Genomic DNA, 24,278 nt, shown 5'->3' with positions numbered 1-24,278 from the left:
TAAACTCATGCAAAGCATATCAACAGACTTTGACAGACATGTTTACAACATTACCATAGCATATCAATTCCATGTGGTCTTCAAAAGAGCTGTAGCGTTTTTTAAATGCATGCAAAGATAGTTAAGGAGAAACAGACTTTTGATAACCTAACGCATGCACTGGGTTTCAGGTGAAGTGGAAAACCCCAGCCTGGTTACAGCTCACTGGCTGTCAGAGCGCAGCTTGAATTCAGGGCGAGGAGTTTTATTTTTGGCATGGAAAAGGGGTAGGTCACCATGTCCTGTTGCTCTGTTCTACTAATCTTCCCCCAGCACACTTGGAGTTGGACTCTGCAGCTGCACACTTAATTGCACAGCAATTCTTGCACAGGTAAAAATAAAACTCACAATTTAGCTTTCATGAACTGTGTGAGTGAGATCTGTTAGTGGTGCATGGCTCTGTAAGAGATATTAGGCCTCGGCTTGCTGTGCTTACCAAAGTATCAAAGTGCTTGCTTTAAAACCATTGAAAGCTGCTTCTATCATTTTTCATCTTTGCTTGACATATAGAATATTTAACAATTGTGGCCTTTATGATCTATGTACAGTACTGCAGTAATTGATATCCATCTCATATCTGTCTGGTCATCTTTTTTGGAGATCAGCATCATCTCTTTTCTCTAGATTTACCATAAGTCTCACAAATGCTTTTAATATTTAATATTATAGTGAATTATTAAATTGATTCTAATGGATATATAAAGTAGTGTCATCTTCACATCTATACTGTTGTGTGAGAATTGAGGCTGGGGCGTTTATCTTTCCAGTCTTATCGTGGCTGCAGGATGTGCAGTCTTTCAGTCAGCAAAAATAAAAAGTAGAGCAGCTCATGATCACATTTCAGCGACACTACTGTCACATAGACACTAGAATACATTCAGATACCAAAGTAACCCAGATACAGAGTGAGTCACAGGCTGTATTTACTTGCAAGAATATTAATGTGGTGATATTCTGTATAATTGTCCATTTGAATTTGGTCATTTCTGTCATATTATGCAAGTGTTATGCATGCTTATCAACCTAAATTAACAGAGGTGGAAAACCTTACATCTGCGAAATTACTTGTTGTCGTTGTAGTATTCATAAATGCCTGTGTATGTTCTTAAAAAGTATGGAACTGAAGAGGAAAGAGTATGGACAAAGTGACAAAACATTCACAGAAAATTTATGTTTTATTAACCTTTTTTTTGACAAATACACCTTTCACTGCACAGTCACTTGGTGATCGGTTTACATGTGTGAACTTGTAATGCTACTTAACAGAATGTTATTCACTTATATGGAGAAAATATTCTAAAAAAAAAATTTATGAGGGAAGAAAAATGACAAAAATGAGAGCAGGACGGTGAGAGTTAAAACATTCAGTATTAAACTAAATTTAATTAAACAAAAAGAGAACATGAACATAAAAATAATTCATTCAACATAAAAAAGTATATTTCAGTAAATGTATATAGAGCACTTTGTGCCACTGGGTTCAGAGAAGACAGTTCAGATTATTGTCTGATACCTTCTTCCAGACTACATTCTGTATTTAATACTGACTGGTGTTGTTCCTCAATCTGTACTAAACACTTACTGAATTGAAAAACTGACATAATACACATGTAAGTGGAAAAATAATACATTTCTTTTGACAAAAATCAGTACAGTGGCTCTCCAGTAGCAGGATTGGACACCAATGATTTAAGGTTTGACACATAAATGAGATGTTATAAAAGTAACTAAAACCCTACTATAATTTTTTTCCATCGTTTCACAATAATTTTTGTCAATTGTACTTGATTACATGAGTTTTTAAAGATTTTCTTCATCAGTTAAGTCATTCAGAGTTTCTTTGGCTTTGCCACCACTTTGATTTTACTTAAAATGTATGACAACAATTAAAACACGTTTTAAATATTAGTGGGTTTACATTTTGTACAGTGCAACAACTGAAGGAATAATGATCACATCAGCATCTCGTCTTCAGACATCTTTGTGATTCGCAGCCAGGTAAATAGAGAGAGAGAAAAAAGAATTTTAAAACAGTTAACAGGCATCATAAATCATAAAGTGAGAAAAAATATATATCTAATTACTTAATTTTTTTTTTTTTTTTTTTTTTTTTCAACTTCGAAAAATCATGTTACAGTGTATATGCATAATCCCAATTAATGGAATCCAGTTCTTTGAATTTTTTTTTATAATGGAGTGAAATTCACAGTTTGTATGGAAAAAGAGAGATCAAGTTTAAAGCCAGAGTTAGTATTCAGTCTGAACTGAAGTTTTATTTTTGATATTAAGTAAGTGTAATGCGAGCACATCCAAAAACTTATGGCAGGTGCTCGATCATATGAAACCCTTAACAGTCATTAAACAAAAATCAGCGCACTGCCACTACTGCTCTCAAAAATGTATAAAATACAGCGTTTAACAAACTACAAAACTACCTTAGGATCGAAAAGTTGTGATTTTATACATTTTTGAGAGCAGTAGTGGCAGTGTGCTGATTTTGGTTTATTGACTATTTATAATACTAGACATCTATGTGTGGCTTGTTTTTAATGCAGGTGTTGAAATGCTGATGGCTTTAAGTTATGGTAGTCAGCCTAATCTGCTCCCACAGCAGTACCCCCCTCCTCTACTGCCAAAACCAGGGCGAGACAATGCCCGCCTGCAGAAACTCCTGAAGAAAAGCACCAAGAAGAAAGTTGGCTCTTCCTCACAGACACCCATCCCATTCAGGTCGAACTTGTCGCCAGTCAATGAAGCCAGCCCTGACCTGGAGCACAGTGACCCCTCCACCCCTCCAAGGACTCCAGAAACCCCTCTCTTCAGCAGGACCCTTGACTCTCAATATCCCTCCAGCAGCCCGTGCTATCATCACTCCACCTCCCCATACTTCTACCCTTCCAACAGCTCACACTACCGCTCTACTCCCACACTGTCTGCCCAGTCGTACCCTTACCCTGCCCGATAACTGGAGCACCAGATAGCACCTCTATACACATGCTCATCTATCCTTTTTGATGATGACTCAGAGCAGGCCACAGAGTTTGACCCAGAAACCTCCTTTGAGATAGCCTTCTGTCAAACTCTTCAGCCCAGTTCCTCAAGAGCAGGGGTGACACATGGCACACTTGGTGAACGACAGACCTATCAAGCTTCAGTACAAATACAAGCTCCCCCTTTGGCTCCAGTTCGACCTCTCGCTCCAAATTTGACATTGGCCCGTGCGCCGGGTTACCAGACACAACATTCCATCTCTCAGGTTCCAGTGAGCCAATCCAACAGGGAAGGATATAAAAACGTTGCACCGGCACACATTACTCACACACCTCTCACACATAATCACGTCATGGAATCAGCTGGGTCACACTTCAAGACTTCCACAATGGAGAAAGTAGCTGCTTTTCCAAAAACAAGAATTTATACTCCAAAAACCACCTTTTATGAGATATCAAAGCCACCTATTCAGGACTCCTGGACTTGTGGTTCAACATTTCAAGGAGAAGTACCATTTAATGGAAAAAATCCAGTGATAGATGGTAAACAATATTCAGGGATGCTGTCTGAAGCTCAAACACCTTCTAGTCAGATAAATACATATGCAGGACAAGTTACAGGATCAAAAATACATGTTTTGGAGGCTTCTGCACATAATCAGCCCTTGTTTGCATTTAACTCTACATTATCTACCACAATGGTCTCTACAGAGAACCAAAAGGGGCCCAAACCTCAAAATCACCATCTCCAGCCTCCTTCATCGACTAGTGTAAAAGCTCAAGGTGCAGCTGTTGATCACGATGATACCTTGAAAAGAATTGCTGTGGATAAAATAAGGAATTCCATTCCCAATGGTGTTGTGTTCACCACAGGACTCAAACCGTTCATTTCTAATGCCTATTCTGAGGAATGCTTGACACCAAAGATTTCTAAATGTGAGGTTTCCTTATTAAAAACCATTGCTGAAGCTACTAAGTCAAGCTCTAGAGCATGTGAAGTGCTTACATCTACAATACAACAGGAGTATCCAATGACTAAAACTGAAACTCCAGAAACCTGTATAATGACACCAGGCAAGTCTGTTCCAGCAGATGTAAGTCAGGAGACGTCCATGCCTGTACTCTCCCGAAACTATCAAACATCAAGTACACCTGTATACTGGTCACCTAGACCACCAGCACGGTTTTTGGCCAACCAGAGGCCATCACAAAATGATACTAACATCCCGAAACGAAAGTCCACATACTATGGTTTGACACCTGCTGAATATGTTGCTTATGGTGGAATCAAGGGGAATTCACAAAGTGATTCTTCTGTATCTAAAGTTGAAGTACCAGAGGAGTTTAAAAACATGACATGTGAGAATAGCATGTCCAAATTTCCAGCTCAAGAAATGTTCAGCATTATATCTAATTTCAATGCAGAGAAATCTTCAGAGGCTTTACAAACGTCAGTGGCTGAGCTGCCCTCACAAGTCTTGACAAACCAAACAGAGGTACAAGTAACTGACAAAACTGAAAAACAAACTATTAATAATTCCACTTCAGAAATACCAGTTCAAAATCTTAAGGAGCAAGAGACAATCTCTGGAGTCAAACCAATGCATCTAGCTTTAAATCCTGAAGATACAATGTGCCATGGGCTTCAAACTACACCTTTAGGAATGGCCATAAACCCCACTGCTGTAGCAGAGGCTCCTAGACAGATCAATTCAGGGTTTACAGACATCACCACAGCAGAGGGGAAAAAAATGCCAACTTACCCTTTTCCCTTGGTACAATCAAATATTCAGAACTCAGATATAACCGGATTGCTAAGAAAGAACTTCTTGTCGGTTCAAAATATCCCACAGCAAATGGTGCATTCAGAGAATGCAAACAGATCTATATATCCAACAGAAAGTTTTAATCCTGCAACAGTGAAAGCAATGCAATTGCAAGTTTCTGCAAATCAAGAACAGAAAACCATATCATGTTTATCCAAGTGTTCTTTAGAAACCTATCAGACTTACTCCGCTGTCTGTGACTCTTCTACTACTATCAGTACAGCTAATGAACTTCACAATATCATAAACACCAAAACTGAAGGTTTCAATAATCTCACAACAAACCCAACCAATGTCACAGACTCTAGAATGCCATCTGCAGACACCAGAAGTTACACTAAAGTCCCTCCCGATATTAAACCTACAGCCCTCTCAAAGCCAGAGGAAACTAAATCTACAGCTCACTCAGAGTTAGGTGCATCTATATTTACAGCCCCCTCAAAGACAGAAATACCCAGACCTGGAGCCTCATGTATGTCTAATGCAGACAGTTCTGATGTTCTGCCCAGATCAAACATATGTTATCCTCCAGCTCCTGCTAAAACAGATATATTTAATCCTCCAAGTCACTCTAAACCAGAGGCATCTCAACTTGCAAATACGTTTAAATCAGATACATCGAACCCTGTAGTTTACTCTAAATCAGAAGCAAATAAAACTGCAGTTTTAATAAACACAAATTTAACACCTCCCTCATTGAAACCCATTACTAGAATCAATCAAACTACTGAAGGTCAGCAGATGCAGAAGCATGACATCAATGTGCAGTCTATTCCAAGCCTTTCAAACAAAACAAACAGATCATCCAAAGTCCCCTCAGAAGCACAGATATTTTCACCTGCACCTAACACTGAAGCCCCAGTCGGACACCTGGCAATCGATACATTTTCTAAACCAGACAATAGCAAAGCAGGACTAACACCCCTATGTGCTAATATAAAAGAGCCGAACACACCTACTGATTTGGCATCAGATTTACAGGACTCCAATAAAACAAACATTGATTGCAAAGCTGCAACTAAATTAAGCAATTCAACAAAATCTGATATTCAAAAGCCTTTACAGTCTTCAAATATGAAGTCTCTTCGAAAAGCTCCAATTGCAGAAAATAGTCTTGCCGCCATGCTTCTCAGAGCTGCTAAATCTCTACCGCTCTCTTCATCTAAAGAAAGCTCTGCAAAATCCCAGACAGAAGCCAAAGCATCTAATTTGGATGTAAAGCCACAAAATGCTCAGGATACAAAAGTTGATCTTGTCACAAATGCTAAAGTGTTGAAGTCTGATACCTCAAAACCTCAAAAGTGTTCAAAAGATTCATTAGTAACTGAAAGGCCAAATGAGCTTGTAGTCTCTGAAGATGGCAAGTTTAAAGAGACTCTCTCTGAACCCACACCAGATGATCACAAGAGACAAAATGATGAAGCTAGGGGTGCTCAGAAACCCAAAGGCCTGAAGGCCAAGCTCAGTGGCTGGACAAGGCTGAAAAAGCACATGGTGGTTGAACCTGAAGCCCCCAGTTTTCCAGAGTCTGAGGTAGAGAAAAATGCTCAGAAAGCAGATATAAAGATAACTGGTAAAGACAAGTCTGGAGGGGCCAAAGGAGAATCATCGAGTGGACAGGTTGTGGTAAAACAGAAAGATGAGCCCAGGGCAACAAAAATGTGGGATGCTGTACTATTTCATATGTTTGCAACAAAGGAGAACATTATGAAGCAGATACATAGCGACAAATCTGAGGATGAGCAGAAAAAAATAGAGAATGATGATCAGGTAGTCCCATCCTTCGTCCACCGCCTGCCCATCCTTCTCTACAGTCCGCGCTTCAATGCCCGGAAGCTGAAGGAGGCGGCTGCGAAACCTCTTAACAAAATAGCTACAGCCTTTGAAAGAGGGCTGCTGCATCGCAAACAGCAAGGTGAAGAGCCGAAAGACTTCAACAGAACAGCCAAAGGATTCGGTGCATCTACAGAAAAAACAGCAGATGTTTGATTGCATTTCAAATGTACAGTTAATTTTAACTACAAATTTATGTAGCATTGTAGTACTGTAAATGTATTTCATGAAATCAACAACAGTGAGACAAACAAGCCATGCACTGTGCTCTGCTCCGAGCAGTGCAGTAAGGGGCTGGTCAGCAGAAATGGAGGCCTAGTGCATTCCTGCATTGAGAAGGCGACTGATGGGTGCAGCTGTTTGGGATGTGAGGAGTGAGGAAGTAAGCAAGGGCTGAAAACGTAACGGTTAGAATGATCAAACAAGGAAAGTGGCTCAGAGTGTGGCGTGGCATCCTGGGGATGGATGTTGGGGTTTAGGTTTGCTTCACGTCAGCTGAGCCGGGTGGTGCGAGCAGACGTGTTAGAATAGTGAGCTTCAGAAAGTGACGTTTTGAGCGGAGTCAAGAGCCCTGCTCAGAATGAGCTGACATGATGGTTGAGTTGTTCATGTAAAAAAGGGAAAAGTGGTAAAGTATAACTAGAACATGTAGGAAAGACATGTAAAATAAATGAAAAATCTAAATCTGAAGATGTTGATCATGGAATAAGACAAATTGTATCATGTGTCTTTAAAAAAAATTGCTTCTGATGTGTTATTTTTCACTTTTTTAAGCTTAAAACCAGTGTTAGATGTTTTCATACATCCATGTCTAGAGAAATGTTGCAAGAGATTTCATGCTTACAGATTAATTTCTTGTTCAGTGTCACAAACACTGAGCATGATTAGACTTATAGGAATGACAGCATGTGAAATTGACAGAAAACTATCTAGGACTGTAGTGGGGGGGGGGGGGTGCTTGCACTTCAGGGATCTCTGTTGCAAACCCCAACTGATTGCTGTGTTGTGCCCTTTACTCACTCCACATGTATAGCTCAGAGTAGTTCAACTTTGGCGTGGTTTTGAGACCTAGCTCTGTGTAGTAGTACAGAATTGGCAACAAAGATCCTAAATGAACTCAAGTAGAACCAGCACAGAAGTGTATGTGCACAATTACAGTGAGAAACCACAATAAACAATTTCAACTGTTACTCATCACACACTGCCCTACCCTGTACACCCTCAAGGTACTGTACTTTAATATAACTATATGTATGTGTGTTTGTTTTTGTAGATAAGCAGCAGCTAATGTATAGCACATTATCATATTTTAGTTACTTTGGTATGAATTGGTATGAAGCACGAATTATGTCTGTGTAGTAACGAACATGCTGAGTTTATATTTTGTTATTTTGAATATAAGTTTTTAATAAAGAAAGTAAAATTCTTACTTGTTCTTCAGTTTGTGTTATTTATGAAGACCTTCTCATATTTCCCGTGCCCATTCTCCACAAATTTGTACCTTTTTCCAGCCAGTCCCTGAAAAAGTACATGTCAGATTACAGCGTTGTTAAATCTAAAAAAAACAAGTGACGAGGATTTAAGAAATACTTAATCTAAAGTAGCACCTTACAGGAGCAATAGAATGAGCTTGTGCTTAGTGTCAACAGGTAAACTTGAGAACACAATTAAATCCTAACATAAGTTTTAATTGTGAAATGTTTCTGTAAGGTTGACCATGGTTTAGTGACATGAGGAGTCATTGTGTACCTTTGCACATGGTTTATCCTGAGATGAGGGGTCTCCCAGATTCTCCCACATGGATTTGATGCTACGCACCTCACCAGCCTTAACATCCTGACACTAACAAACACACAAAAAAGAAATAATTAATGGCATAATAGTAAAACACACACATTAAATATAATTTTAAATAAAATATCAAAAGATTCCTTTTTTATACAAAAAACAAACTGCAGTCAACAGGTTCATTTAAAAAAAAATCTTTGTTCAGGTCGTAACCACTAGATGGCGTCATTAAACCACAAGCTTATTTCAGGGCTCTCTCCCATCACGTGACATACCATAGCATGAACTTCAACCATGCAACATCTTTTATTTCTAGTGATTATATACAGGAAACACATATAAGCAAGTCCAGAACAAAAAATGTCAAAGCAGACATTTTGAAACCGCTAGTGTCGAAAACTCTTTCACAGTAGTTTGATCTCAAAGAGGGAAAGAGTGCAAAGAGTGAGATACCACTTAAACTCATCCGCTCAGACTTAAAGAATCTATAGAGAAAAAAGAGAAAGGAATTGATTACCTTCCTGAAAAGGATGAGAAGAACATCAGGCACAAGAAAAATGTAAAGAAGAGAACTACAGATGAAGAAAAAGAAGATAGAGGATACAATAGATTGAGAAGGAAATTTACCATTGGCTGGATTCAGTAACTACAGTATGTGATTAACATTCAGAGACTATATCATATAAACTCACAGCTGCTTTGGAGGAGGGGCTCTTGATGCTGACATCACTGTTTCCTTTCACCCATTGGTTAATTAGATCTGCCACACCCACCTTCATTCCCTCTGTATCCTGAACCAGAGAAATTAGCCGTCCATTATTTATTACTCACTTTTTTAGAGTCAGATCAGAATGATTAAGAATGTGCAGCTTATCTGTATGCTCATCTCACAGGAAACAGAAATTCAGGTACAGCAATAAATGACTGCTAACACAATGTGGGTCTGAGTGGGTACAGAATCTAGTTCACCCCAAATTTAGAATTATGTCATTATCTGAAGAGTTTATTTAAAAAAAAAAAAAAAAACCCTGATAGGTCTGTTTTTTTTTCTTTCTTTTTTTTTTTTTTTTTTACATTTTTAATTATTTTTTTACCTAATCAAAATAACCCAACTGCTGTTTGACTGAGATTAATTGGAATGCACAATGAAAAAACTGTTGTCTGCTTTTGCTAATTAATTCTTAATTTATTTATCCACATGTTGTTCTAAATCTGTATGACTTTCTTCTGTGTAACACAATTATAAAAAAAAAATAGTTTCTGGGTTCCAAAACAACACCGACAGCGTGCAACAGTGATAACACAATGTTGTAGGTAAACCCAGAAGTTTTTAGCATTACACTGAATCCCTCAACAAAGACCCCATAGGATGTGTCCATTGCCTTTTAGATTAATACAGAAAAAAAAGCGTTATGACCAACAACATTGTATGATTCTTACGTCTTCTTTACCTTTATAATCTTCACAAATTTGCACACTTTTATCAATTTTTAAAGCCTAAATATATTTACCAGAAGTAAAAAGCTAAATGTAGGTTTTTAAAACGAACTACACCACAGTCGCCATCAACAAGCTACCAACAAGTCTTCACTTAAAATATATTTTCCCTGAAGGTTTGAGTTATAATAGTTTGCAAGAGCATAATTATAAACACATTGAGGCCGAGAAGGCAGACTAGTGATTAGATGACTTTTCAACAGACAACATCTGTCCCCAACAACCTCTGAAGTACAGTTGAGTTACTTGTTAGTAACTCTCTTGTACAAGACAAGTAAAAGCTTGTCATAGAATAAAATTTGAAAATATCGTTGGGCTCAAAAAACATACTGCCATACATACGACAGAAACTGCTATGAAAATGCAAACTTGTTTCCAGGTTTTGGATTACAAAAATACGTTATCCTTGCAGCAGGCTATGATTTCCATTGTATGGCTAAAGAAAAAAAAAACTTCTGCAGAATATATTATTTAATGTTCAATAGAAAAAAAGAGTCATACAGGATCGGCATGACATGAGACTTGTACATTTTTAGTATGAGCTATCCCTTTAACATGCATAATACATTTTTTTTTTGATAAACAGTGGATGAGCATTATGATTGTATGAACCTTGGAGGAAACAGCCTTTGCTGAATTCTGATTCCAGGCTTCTCCCTCCTCAAACAGGGTCTTCCGAGCGGATACGGGTTCTGGCGGTGTTGGGACGTCCATTACTTTTACTACACTTCCCTCTTTACTGGACTCCTGCAGACACACAACAAAACATACACTACTATGACCAGAAATATTACGTTATCTGGGACATGTGAAACACCTGCTTGACTCTGCAATAAAAGCACAGCAACACCTGGTTCCACAATACACACATTTTCCTTGGGGCTCTTACATGTTTCCTGACAGGTAGGTGACAGGAAAACAAAAATGTTTGAGCGAGTCAGCATGACTAAGAGAGGAAGTGCCTGGACATGCATGGTGTCTGAAAGCACCACAGCAGTGAATCAGGATGATAAACATCAGAGCAGGTGAATGTAAGCACTGGGTGTGGTAATAACAAGCGTTTGTGCAAATAAATTCATGCAAAAAGCAGCAGCATGTAGCCATGCAGTTGCATTTACAGGTTTAACTATGAAGCTGACATTATATAAGTGCATGTGAAGCTAATTCACCTCAATGGCATGGTTGTACTGCTCCAGTCTGCCATCTAACTTCGAGATGATCGTGGGAGGCTGGGTCTTCTTTATGCTGTTCCTGTTTTCACAAACAGATGAAACATTACCTAAAGTCTTTCAAGACACAGACCATCTCAGAACAAGCATGGACACGAAGAGCACCATGACTCATAAAGTCGTTTTAGATAAACAAAGGCTCTGTGAAGCATACTGTTTATTCTACATACAAGAATAAATGTGGAAAAGAATACCCGGTGATAAATTGGATTCAGACACTGATACATGCACAAAAAACGACTAAACCAATCCTTCATCATTTCATATTTAATGAATAGGAGAAGAATACATTGGTAGAAACATGTTATGTCATGCCTGCCTGCCGGCCTGAAAGGTGAACCATGTTTCAAACAGTTGTTCATTCATGGATGAATCATTCATGTGTGGTGTTTTGATGAAAGAGAAGATACTGATGAACCCATGATGTCATACCACAGCACAGAAAAACAACAGTTCACCCCTGCTTTTTCTCACATTCATTACTATGAGGGGGATTTTTGTTTTTTACAGTCCTGCAGTAAATCACTTGTGCCCTTTCATCTCAATGTGTATGTGTGTTTCCGACGTTACATACTTTTTTTTAATGGAACGGTTTAGAGACTCAGTCCTCTCAGTAATCTGTAGATCAAAGGTAAAAGAAGATTTATTAGTAAATAGATTCAGAATATTTGTCAATCTTTACAGTATTGAGCATGAAAACCCTTAAGACAATATTTTGTGCAATGTTTCCAGGCAACAGACAAAAAAAAAAAAAAACTTCATTGGGTAATGGCTGGTGATTGCACAAAGTACAGCCTGTCATAAGTTTGAGTCAATACTGAAGGGCAGTTCAGCCCACTGATGTTGTAAGCAGATTTATTTCATAATTTCACTCGAGGATTTATATCTGGCTGTTCATATTCTTTGTTGATCCTGTAAATCCTTGTAGCCTGTTGCCTTTTGTGTCTAGACCTTTAAAGGGTTAATTTTTGCTCAAAAGGATAGGATGCATTAATTGCCCAAAAAAAGTCATCCTGCAACACATTTCCTGAGTATTTGTAAAATTTCATCAACCTACACTATGTGTTTATTATTTGTTGTTAAGAACTGCATGTTATCAAACATACATATCTGGGGCACATTGATGCTGTCAAAAATGTATCACTAATTGCTTGAGTTGTACAGTATATCAGGATTCGTTTTATCGGAAAAAAAAATTAAAAAGTAAGATGGAAGGAAATTTGGCTATAGACATAAACAGAACAAATGCAAAACAAAGCAATTATAGCCACAGCTTTATAAAACAAAGGGAAGATGCATAGTAGCAGACATACATAAACACTCTAACGTACAACTAATGCTGTCATGCACATGCACAAAGTAAGCAACTCACCGAGCTTGTACCTTCTGTTTGCCACTCCTCACCCTCAGCCTGAAACCAGCAAGCAACACACATACACACACAAAGCACCTCAGCAATGTAAAGCAGATGCTTCATGTTCTGTCATCTTTCTCCCTCAACCCACACCACCATTGCAAGGAAAAGATTAGAACCAAACATAGCACAAGAAAGACGTCTGAGTCACGCAAACAGCACATGGAAGATACCAGATCCTTTTCAGAGATAAAAAACAATTGGGCACGATGCGCAAACACATGTTTTATACAGTGTGTCTTGTTTTATGTCAGACAGACTGGGGACCTACCATTGTCATTGGCCTTTCTTTGCCACAAGCATCACCAAATGGTAAAATAAATAAATAAACAAAAACACTACACTGTGAAATTAACCTTCAAATAAATTTCCTGAACATTCAACCCCAACCTAGGTGTAGCCCTGCCCCTAATCTAATGCTATTTGTCAAACTGCAATAGACGTTTTGCTATTTTATTAAGTGAAATAAAGCATTATTTATTCCCTTTATGAATAAGTTTTCTTCATCAAGCTATTTCCTCACTACAATGTAGGTTTTTTATTTTATTTTTATTTATTTTTTTTATTATCATTGGAGACATTTGTTGATTTGGGGACAAATGCTGAAGACATTTGTAGACATTTGTCCCAAAATGAAACAAGACCACCCAGACTCTGCAGAGGTGTTCAATCCTGCTCCTGGACCATCTTCCTGCAGAGTTTAGCTCCAGCCTGCCAGACTAGATGTTTTTACTGATCCTGAACAAAGTCAGTCTGAACAAAGAACGTTCGTTTAACTCACAGCTCTATTTGCAACACCACTGAGCTGCTATTACAGACATGCAAGACCAGCTCCTATCTCCTTTTGTGAGGAAAAACTGAAATCTCAAAAACAGCTGACCAAACTTGCATTTAAATAATGTATTTTAAATCAAAAAAATAAAATCTGACATGAACGGTCTCATAAGTATTGTCTTCTATGAGAACCACACCCGCGGTGAAGTCATGACTTTATCTATTGATGACTGCCAGTTTATCTCATTCATAATAATACGAGGAAACCGTCTTGGCATTCACACATATGCTTTGTCCTGAAGACCTTGATTTGCTGGTTCAGGTGTGTTTAATAAGGGTTGGAGCTAAACCCTGCAGGACACCCTTTACCCAGACTAACACATGCAAAACACACGAATGCACACATCATTCATTGCAGATATTGTTGAGCAGCTAAAAATTGTGAGTCAGATTATGATGCCTAGTTAAAAGCAATTATACATGATGAGATGAGATTAACTAAAGCATGTTAATGTTCATTTTAACTCTATTCATTTTAACAAGCATGTGTGGACATATTAGCAATGAATTTTAAATTCTAATGTGATTTTGTATCTAATGACGATGATGCCATAGTTACCATGTATGAGGGGCTCCTGGGGCTGAGAGGACTGAAGGGTTCCTCTGGATCTCCACTGGATATACTCAACCTCTTCAGCTTTTCCATCACATCCTTCCTCTTCCTCTCTCGCTCCTGCTCTCTCATCCTCCTCTGCACCTCCTCATGAGTCTGATCTCCTGTCTCGCTGTGCTCCTGGTCCTCCTCACTGCTCTTCACAAACACCTCCTCAGACACACTAAAGACAACAAGACTATAAGGCCAACAATTAATGAACAAAATATTTTTCCTCACACTAATTTGTTTTACCTTTCTTGACAGCCGAGCGCTGCTGAATCGACTGAAGAGTCCATGTTGCTCTGTATCTTCGGTTCTCTGAGAAAGATGAAAAAAGCTAAATTCAGGAAGGACATTCGTTCTGAGGAAATTGCGAAACTCACCTGATTTCTCATATTATTTCTCAACACAGAGCCAATATCGACATAACTCTATTGCTGCCCAGTCATTGACACATTCTTCTCAAACTGTTCTCATGCAGTGTACTGAGGATATTACATTGTAGGGGTATCTCTTACAATGCTGGAAGTCACACACACAATGTGTATGTCAGATGTTGATGCTTAATCTTTGTCTGAATAAGTGTAGGATTCCTCATACTGATTTAAATTCAAACACTGGCATAATCACCATACAAACTAAGCATTTCTACTGAATCCCTAGTAGAGTTTAAAAATGGAGGTGGAGTTGGGTGGGTGTTGGGTTATTTGCTTATCATTGTGATCGACAGGAATTAGATGAGCAAGCTCATCATGAGCTGTCATGTAGACATTTACAATAATTTGAAACATGTAAACTAATTCTCAATCCCTAAACAAGTAATAGCTCTCTACTTCGGATGTCTATTTCGATCCTTACACATCAGTAAATAATTATAATTATATAAAAATAATAACACACTATAACACAAGCCCAAGTTACTTAAGTGTAAGATGGTGTAAGGTTTAAGCATATATTTTATCTTAATTTGCTATAACTTTACTTACAATATTTTAACTTTTCTTATTGTAACTGTATATATTTTACAAATTACACAAGTTGAGCATGTAGAAATGTTTGCTTGTCTATGCATGTACCTGTCATTTGTTCTCTTCCCCTCTTGTCCATTAGTGCTGTGTTGTCTCCCATTCTGTTGGAGGAGAACTGTGGAGGTGTAGGAAATCTTCTTCTCTGCCTTCTTTTCTCTCTGTGAGTACAGCAAGAAGCATATATTAGGCACTTGAAAGATGAAGACATATACTCGGCACTTTAATACATGACTGAGTTAAGGGTTTAAGGTAAAGAAGTATTATTTAAGCTCTATCTTGTTAAATCCCTTCTTAATTATCATACCTTCTCATCCATGTCACAGGTCTGATTTTGTTTTTTCCAGAGAGATGACTCATGACCTTTCACCCTTCTTGGATCGTCCTCCTCCGCACACCAGTGTCCATTCTCTCCCTCCTTCTTCTCTGCTGCCTTAATGTTATCCATTCTTTCCTGTTCTCTGGCACCCAAGTCTTCATCATCACCACCATCATCCAGGTTTTGCTGGTTTGAAAGCGGGGGTCGTGTCTGTATAAATGGGGTGCTGTCAAACACATTGATATCATGCAGTTTACTTTTTTGAGCAGAGCTGGAACAGAGCTGGGGTTCTGAGTGACGGGAGCCGTTGAGATGTGTTTCTACATCTTTATGTTCCATTTGTCCCTGTTTGCGCCTGTTCAGATGTGTCCAATCACTGAAGCCTTCATCCTCTTCCAAAGAGGATGGACAGCTTGGAACCAGATCATTCTGACCCCTAACAAACAGTGAAACACTTTCAGAATGGCCTCTCACTGGGATGTCAAGATAGGAATAGCACATCTACTTACAACAGTGGAGAATGTTAGAACAGAATAGAATAGAATAGAATAGAATAGAATAGAATAGAATAGAATAGAATAGGTAACTGAAGCAAACGAATAGGTGTGGTCTTGACACATACACATACAAACAGATTAACAGATTCCATGGAAACAAAACATTCACACACACACACACACACAAATACACACACACACACACGTTTGTGAAAAGTGGGGACATCCCATAGGCGTAATGGTTTTTATACAAACACACACACACACAATACAGTTTGTTCTATGTATTTGATGAAGACTGTAGTATACTTGAGGTTTTTGAAACTAACTGGATGTCCAGAGTCTGTGCAGTGCGAGGGCTGTCCTGTGGGGTCATAGGAGGCTCAGTAGAGGAACTGGTTCTTGCACGCCGTCGTCGTTCTCTCTCAATTTCTTCTGCATCCTCCAGACTGCGCTGAACAGTGATCCTACATAATAACAATTCATATAATACAAATAAATCTTCATAATTTCTATGATCAGGAACAGAAGTTTGATTGCTAAATCATGAATGCAGCATTTGTGCAGACTTGTATACATTATACTGTAGTGTATGGTCATACTCTGTGATAAAAATCTTCAGGCATTAATTTGCAACGGATCAAACAATAATTCATCACAATGATTATGATAGTGATAGGTTCATCTGACAGTTGTTAGGGTTAGAGATGGACAGGAAGTAAGTAAAACCTGGACAGGAAATGCAGGGTTCACAGTGACAGGAAATGACTCACTGCCTTCCTTTAAGAGGGCTTACATTACGAGAACTAAACTAAACAAATGGCACAACTAATTCTGCAGAGAAAAACTTTTACTGATTATTAACAATAATTGTGCAGAGGTGGATGATTAACAGACACTTTTATTCTTTTTTACAGATCAGAAAATATTTCTGCACTTTCAAGTTTTACTGGAAGTGTAATATTGGTGTAAGCTTACAGATTATATTACACATGACTCTGGGAACCAATGCACTTTGCTAATATTTTCTAGAACCTTTTCTAAATGATCAACAAAAGGCATAGATTGTTACTGTATATACCGACACCATTTATCTAATGTGTAATCTAAGCACTTTGTAACTGGTTATAAGACCAAGCCAGAAAATAAAAGAAAATAAACAAAAACATAGTTTGAAACTACCATTTAAAAATTTGGGCCAGTACATTTTTTTATTTATTATTATTCAGCAAAGATACATTAAATTTTATACATTATACTTTTTATTGTTTTATTGTATTTTTGATCAAATGAATCAAGTTAATCAAAAGAGACTCTTTCAAAAACACCCAAAAGAATCTTACTGACCCAACCTGCGATTCCAATTTACACCCATGACCGTAAAACAAATCAAACAATATTCTGAATGTTCTTCTCTAAGTAAACAATAAATCTTAATTCCATGATCACATTATGTTACACATGGAAGAAAAACACATACTTCAGAGTAGTCAGATTCTTTTACCACTCAAGCTCCGCTTAAACATTTGAATCTATTATAAAACATATTGAGTCAAAGAATGTAGCAAGCACTAAAGTAGAGTGGCTTAAATCTATAATATCGATAATAACTGCACCCTTTCCTTTGTTGAACAAACTTAGTGAGAATGGCTGGGTGCCGTGGATCGGCTCAGTTTAGAGGGGGCAGAGTGGGAGGGGGGCGCTGCTCTGTATCACAGATCCAGCAGATATAGATCTGATGATGTCACCACTCTCAGGAAAATTCCAGTAATAAAAGAAGCTATTGAAGCCTGTCACTGCCATTTCATATGATGTCATGAATCGACTCACCATGTGCCGTGTGAACAACAGCCATCTGGGACAGCTTTGGGACAGATTTTACTTTAACTACATACACATCGAAAAAACAAACACATTATCATTTCATGACATCCCTCATAACTATACAACAACACTATACCCTCAAAACCTCTGGGACGGACTGATGATTTGGGTTTCACTATATCTGCATCCATGCATTCTTTGAACATAGAACCACAAAACAACCCACAAGAACTTTAACCCTTCCCCCTAAACACCCCGAAGAACTGATAAAGAAGCAGAAAGAAGTCATTCTCTGTTTTCCCCTCTTGACCCCTCTGTTCTGCCTGATAAATCCATTCTGTCCTAATGGTTGTCCGGTGCTACTCAGCATTCATAGATAACTGTTCATCACTATCAGCACATTAACCATTTAAAAATCATGATTTAAGATGTACAAGTCAAGATTTACAAAATAGGATTTAATTAGTTAGTAACTGCAACACGAGACCAGTTTGACTCTGTAGACCAAAGACTCTGACCAAATGGCCACAGACAAACACATTCACACACACATGCAAACAAATCAACAACATCTCACCTCTGGAGTTTCTCCAATCCCTTCTTGCTGGAATGTCGTCGTAGGATTGAGCTGGACATGTTTTGGGGTTTTACTGAATTTCCTCACTGAAAACCCAGCAGCCTTGTGTGACTGAAAATGGTATCTGACTGTATGTTTCTCTCCTTTCCTGTGAGTCCTCTAAAGGGTGTGAATGTGCTCCCCTTCTTTCACTGAGTAGGATTTAGTCAGTCTCTCTCTCTCTCTCTCTCTCTCTCTCTCTCTTTCTGTTCCACTCACTCCCTTCCTCTGTCTCTCTCCATGTGTTTTTCATTCAGAGCTTTGAAACTCTGGCTCCTGTCTTTTCCAGTTCTCTCTTCCAATCAGCAGAAAGCTAACCAGTCATGTGATAATCCCCTGGAAAAGTAAGATGATACCACACACACACACACACACACACACACACCTCAAAACAATAGCATTGCAGGACCACTACTAATCTTTTTGTTGTCAGGCACTCAGTTCAGAAGCATTATATCCACATGTATTGTTTACCTTCCTACACAATAAACAGGTAGACTTGGGTACAGTGAGTACATAAGTAGAGATAAGTACTTATGTACTTATTATAATGATGATAAGGATCCATTATCATCATTATAATTCAACTAAATGAATTGTGTGGGTGGAGAAGAAGAAGAATGCAAATAATTATATTAGCCACAAATTATATTAGTTAAAATAAGGTGTATAGTTACATATAAAAAAGGGTGTGCACGTGAAGATGTATAATTATGCCAGCTAAGATGCATACATCACACTTCAGCAGTATCAGATGAACGCCTACATTTTATGTAGCGTTGATAGTTTAATAGTTACTTTAAACACTAAGGATTCTGTATGTTTAACTCTTCAGACTTGTACTTTATACAATACACTTTTTTTAAGAATGTAAATAATGAAAGAAAAAATTAAATATATTAAAACAGTGGGAGATTTCATTTAAATCTTGCTTTGCTTATTAAATGAATAATCTCTGTGTGTGACTTGCTACACTGTAAAATCTAATAAATTCAGCTTACTTAAAAAAAGCATGCAAACTGATTGCCTTGAAAAAACTAACTAAAGTGAAATAAGAATAGTATGTTGTACTGACAAATGCTTAGTTAGTATAGTTAACTTACACAAGAGTTCTAGTAACTAAAAAAGAACTGTAGGGGGTACTTGATCCTTTCATTTAGGTTTACTCATGACTTAGTATAGCTACTCACTGACTCCCAGAATGCATTGCGCAGAATAAATTATGCAGTTGCTTTGTTTTAAAGTTGTTGTTTTTATTTGCCAATTTTATTTGTTGTCTTGTGTCAGCAGTAGTACAACAAAAAGAGCAAATAAAATGGCTATTGTTACAATTAATGAAAATAAATTAAATTTAAATTGTTACCATTGTTGTGATTCACGTGATGAATGTTTAAGTCTGTGTGTGACTTCAGCATATTAATAACTCTGATTTCATGATGCATTTCTCCATTAATAGAGAGAAAATTATAGTAACATAAATGAAGTTTCAAGTGCCCAACCAAAGGGAATGCTAATCACTATAATGGTAAGCTAAAAAAAAAAAACCCGGCAATTAGCTACATATTAGTGCACTGCTGCCTCTCACTGGTTTATTAATGTCATTGGTTCCTTTGTGGATACTTTAATATTTTAAGTAAGTGTCACTCAAAACAGTAAGTAAATTGTTTTATTTGCCTTGAAAGTAGCTGAAACTTAATAAAACCTAGTAAGTATAAAGACTAAGTAAAGATAACTTATTAAATCTAAGTAAGGTAAACTGTTGGATTTTACAGTGTACATTTAATTGGGAAGATTTGCATAACACCACCCAAATTTTCACCCAAAGAAAGAAGGCATAACTTTTATTCTCTGTGTAGTATTGCTGTTGCCGCCATGTTGTGGAGATGCTGTGTTTAGTTGTGAAAGCGAGACTACTTTGTTTGGCCTTCCAAAAGAAAAAGATATCCACATTGTCAGGTCTGAGCTGATCCGTGCTAGTCACTGAGGACGTGCTGTGGATCGCCGGAACAGCTTTCTCTGTGGAACAAGCTGAGTCCAGCCCTGGGTTATCAACTGTGTCCTTTCAAACATGTGTTTTAAGCAGTGTAGAGAAGCACTTGTTGTTTGTTGTTTCTCCCATTACAAATGCAGACATGGTTTTATGTTTAAGTGACGCGTTACGCAATGCAACACATAAAAACACAGTAAAAGTCATTATAATAAGTAATTTTGTCCCCACTGGATGCAAAAAATGCATCATTTGCCATGGGTTTTATTGTTTTTGTTCGGTTGTGCCGGGAGACGCCATCACAGTATGTTAAGGGCTGTAACATTTCCGTCACACGCTTGAGGTATTCGGCTAATCACAATGCCCTGGACAGCTGCCCAATCAGAGCACAGATCACTTTCCAGAACAATGAGCTTTCTAAAAATCCATGCGTTTCAGAAGTCGGGGCATAGAGGAGAAACAATAATGTACATTATGTGGAAAATAATGTGTTTCTTGAATCTTAAACCGCATAAACACATTGCATTACACCAAATACACAACATAATGTTATTTTTAGCAACATCATGATCCCTTTAAAGAGCAAGTCTCTACTAGTGTGATAATCTGGCTGTTTTCCCTTTGTGACCACTAGGGGTCATGGGTTGCTGTTGTTCTTTAGTCTCACACATTTGGTGAAATAATGAAAAAGCAAAACTTCAAATTTTGATTGCTTGATTTGTAGTTTATTTTTTTTTTCCAGCAAACATCTCTCAGTTCTATTTTGAGTATTTAAATGGGTTTTATTGATGAATATTTATTTATTTGGTCTAATTACAAAGGTCCAAAGTCAAATTATTATTTTACAAATTAAAGCCTCAGCTGCAAAACCAACCATCACATACATAAAAACCTCATTTATAGAATACATAACCAACTGTGACATCACTTCACAAAACAGATAGCATTACCATCTCTCAAAACCCTGACCACGAAAATTAAGACAGTCTGACCAAATAAATCATGTTAATGTATTTAAAAAAAAAACTGATTTAGGCCTCAGACTCAAACATTTTCTTCCTGCCATCCATACCAGCCTTATCCTCGATGTTCTTACGCCAGTCTCCCACTGCCTCCTTCTCCTGTAGCACCAGAAAAAAAGTACAGTGTTTCAAAACTACAAGTGTAATTTGTCTGCTGTTGCTGTTTGTAAAAGTCTTTAAAAGGCATCATCTGAGTTCATCATCTGTCCACATTTTATGTGTGCACTCACCTCCTCCTTGACCTCTTTCTTGACCTGTTTGAGGTTGGCTCTTAGATCCAGAGACACCTTGTGTTTGGAGCCCAGCAGGGCCTGCAGCATGGCATCAGCAGACATACGCACTTTCTTCAGAACAGGTTTCTTGAATTTACCTTTCAGGTCCTGGACCTTTATCTTCAGATCTTCAATCTTAGGAGATCAAGAAAAAAGTTTAGGTTTTAGAAGTTACGTCAGTTAAATACATTATGTAGTAAAACACAACAAAAGTACCTCTTTGTTTGACTTGGCCACTTTGCTCTCCATATCATATCTTTGTTCATCAACAGCATCAATCTGCTGGTGCAACTTCCTACACAGCTCCTTTACACAAAAGTACACAATTAGCCTATTCAGTTCATTGGTCCCCAAAAAGGCAGGAAGTTTTGTGAGAGGATTAGGTTTAGTGGTTACTTTATGGTAATGGGCGAAGAAAATACAGTTTGTACAGCAGTTTGTCTAAGAACATCTCCATAAAACATGGAAGTAAGTGTGTGTCTGTGTGTGTGTGTGTGTGTGTGTGTGTGTGTGTGTGTGTGTGTGTGTGTGTGTGTGTGTGTGTGTGTGTGTGTGTGTGTACCTGTATTTCCTGCATGCTTCCAGGCAATGAGAGAACAGGGCAGTTCTCATCCATGTATCTCTGTTTTTCCTGCTCAGCCTCATCTGCCTCTTCCTCCAAAAGGCCATGAGCAATCTGAAGCAACAAGCTCTGGAGCACAAAGACAAAGAAGCAACATAGACAGCATTCAACAAGACAGTCACTAATAGCTCATATAGCACAGATCACGTGACAAAAGACATGACCTCACCTTCAGATGCTGCCTGCGGCTGGATGACATCTTTTTCCTATCAGAAAGCAAATGTTTACAATTTCAGAGAGTGCAGAACAGTGCATCATTTAGTGGTTGGGCTGATTATGGTTGCAAGAAACAGATGGAACATCCATGCTAAAACACTTTTGATAGTAATAATAAAATTTATGCTAGTATGTATCTTAATAAATACGACATGATCATGATGCTAAATGTATTTGCTGAGTTCAGTAATTAAGGACTTAGTGGCTTGACCTTTTTCACACCACACAGACATCATGGTGTTGTAATTCAATACTTACTCAGACATCTTGCCGGGCTCTTTGTGGAAACCCCTGTGAAGATGAAGACGCCTGTGGGTGGCAGGTGGGGGTGATACTGCCTTCAATCTAATGGAAACAATTTGCATTCAGTCATCGGACCTGCAGCAGGTCTAAATTTGGTTGGGATAATGTGAAAGAGAGATGGGAGTGTGTGAGTGTCAAGACCCACAGAAGTGTTAGGTGTTTGGATTTGAATTTGAGAAGCAGTTGTCTTGTGCTCTTTTTTTAGTGATCCTTTGTAGGAAGCAGAAGGTCTGCATCAATACAGAAGGCGAGACAGCTGACAGACAACTTGCTGCCTCTTGAAGAATCTCCTCGACTTCAACACTCAACAGCTGAAACCCACTACAACTGTAAAAATACTTTCAGCTCTATTAGTTCTATAATATCCTTGCCAATTTTTTTTTTTTGTTTTGATTTTTGCTGGGGGATTTGACGTGGACACTGAGACATTCTGTTTTCTAAAATCAGCTGTGGTCTACATACCTACATAGCTACGCATTCTACATATGTGGTATATCATAAGGTGTATGAAGGAAATGTGTACATTGTGAAACAGGATTGCCCAGGATTTATGGTAAAACCTGTTTATTGGTTAATGATAAGCTCCCATACTCTACATAGTGAAAAAACTAAAACAGATCTATTGGGACATTTCATGCAATTTAATAGTAAAAGAATACACTTAAATGGACAGTTTTTGGAAGTAAAAGGAACAAGTCATTTGGACATTCACAGAATTTCCTGCATGATACTTCATATTTGATGGTATTTTGTTAAAACTATGGTTTTATGTTAGATCTTATGTTGATAGATTACTGTTTATTGCATTATTTTAATATGTGTTACCATGATGGTTCTTTTTATTTGTGTGTACAAAACCTTATGAAACCGGCTGTTGGATTTACTAGTTTCATTTTTTTTTCTGTCCATTTTTGTAATTTAAAACCATTTTAAACTGTAAAATGTACAGGTATGTTAAGTTGTTTACATTTGATAGTATTTTAATTGAATTATTCCAGCAACCCCAACTGCTGTTTTTTTTTAATCAACAGGTGCTGATAAAGTCAGGAAATATTTAACTGTAAGCATGTGCTTAATGAGATTCATAATCTTTGAACTGAATATAGCCAACTCAAATAGACCCCAAAAACAAATACTATAAATAAGGCAAATTGGGGGTCTAATAAGCTTTCTGAGCATTTGACATTACAGTTTAAAATTAAAATTGATCATAATTTATCCATAAAGAAGACATCAAACAATATCCATTGTCTCTTCAATATTAAAAACAGTATTATAATAGGCAACAGCCCAGTTTTGTCACTAATACCTTCCTCCAATATATAGTACATTATAAAGCATATTATCTTGCTTATTGCTCTAATTTCTTGGCTGAGTATGGCTGAGTATGGCTGCTCAGAATGATTGAGATCTGAAGATCTGCTCTAATGTTAGAGATGAACAGAATAACAGAGACTCACCTTTCAGCACAGAGCAGGACGTTCAAAGGGGATTCGAGGGAAGGACTATCAGCTTATAACATTAGTTGAG

At 37.8% G+C, this 24,278-nt stretch overlaps 2 protein-coding genes across 3 annotated transcripts; both read right to left on the bottom strand.

Annotated features, from left to right (window-relative positions):
* Positions 1–1,195: 1,195 nt before the first annotated feature.
* LOC132122576 (lymphocyte-specific protein 1-like) lies at positions 1,196–18,575 on the bottom strand. 2 transcript variants are annotated; one of them, XM_059532956.1, is made up of 14 exons: positions 18,288–18,574; positions 16,216–16,353; positions 15,378–15,825; positions 15,122–15,231; positions 14,298–14,363; positions 14,010–14,226; positions 12,575–12,613; positions 11,777–11,820; positions 11,143–11,224; positions 10,586–10,720; positions 9,169–9,267; positions 8,438–8,530; positions 8,119–8,206; positions 1,196–2,018 (listed from the first exon to the last, which is right to left on the bottom strand). In XM_059532956.1, the coding sequence occupies exons 1-13, from the start codon at positions 18,344–18,346 to the stop codon at positions 8,126–8,128; spliced, it is 1,611 nt and encodes a 536-aa protein (XP_059388939.1). In that variant the 5' UTR covers positions 18,347–18,574; the 3' UTR covers positions 1,196–2,018; positions 8,119–8,125. The 2 variants fall into 2 exon arrangements, with proteins under 2 accessions (XP_059388939.1, XP_059388947.1); XM_059532964.1 differs by lacking the exon at positions 12,575–12,613 and having other exon boundaries at positions 18,288–18,575.
* A 2,441-nt stretch (positions 18,576–21,016) lies between these two features.
* Positions 21,017–24,278, bottom strand: LOC132122592 (troponin I, fast skeletal muscle-like). The gene is made up of 7 exons (XM_059532974.1): positions 24,209–24,278; positions 22,704–22,790; positions 22,399–22,435; positions 22,170–22,298; positions 21,824–21,913; positions 21,566–21,742; positions 21,017–21,434 (listed from the first exon to the last, which is right to left on the bottom strand). Exons 2-7 carry the CDS (start codon positions 22,709–22,711, stop codon positions 21,345–21,347), a joined length of 531 nt encoding a protein of 176 aa, XP_059388957.1. The 5' UTR covers positions 22,712–22,790; positions 24,209–24,278; the 3' UTR covers positions 21,017–21,344.

This window comes from Carassius carassius, chromosome 3 (assembly GCF_963082965.1).
Source record: "Carassius carassius chromosome 3, fCarCar2.1, whole genome shotgun sequence".
Classification (NCBI taxonomy): Eukaryota; Metazoa; Chordata; class Actinopteri; order Cypriniformes; family Cyprinidae; genus Carassius; species Carassius carassius.
The sequence above is the reverse complement of the archived record's forward strand: the minus strand, read 5'-3'. Positions and strand labels throughout refer to the sequence as shown.

Bases quoted from the DNA above. Each gene is read 5' to 3' on its own strand.
- LOC132122576 (XM_059532956.1), bottom strand. From the start codon at position 18,346: ATGTCCAGCTCAATCCTACGACGACATTCCAGCAAGAAGGGATTGGAG. The intron at 15,826-16,215 runs GTTAGTTTCAAA...ACTGTTTGTTAG, and splicing joins GCACAGACTCTGGACATCCA to GGGTCAGAATGATCTGGTTC. The intron at 11,821-12,574 runs GTGAGTTGCTTA...TTTGATCTACAG, and splicing joins AAACAGAAGGTACAAGCTCG to ATTACTGAGAGGACTGAGTC.
- LOC132122592 (XM_059532974.1), bottom strand. The intron at 21,914-22,169 runs GTACACACACAC...TTTTGTGTAAAG, and splicing joins GAAGCATGCAGGAAATACAG to GAGCTGTGTAGGAAGTTGCA. The intron at 21,435-21,565 runs GTGAGTGCACAC...CTGGTGCTACAG, and splicing joins AGAAAGAGGTCAAGGAGGAG to GAGAAGGAGGCAGTGGGAGA.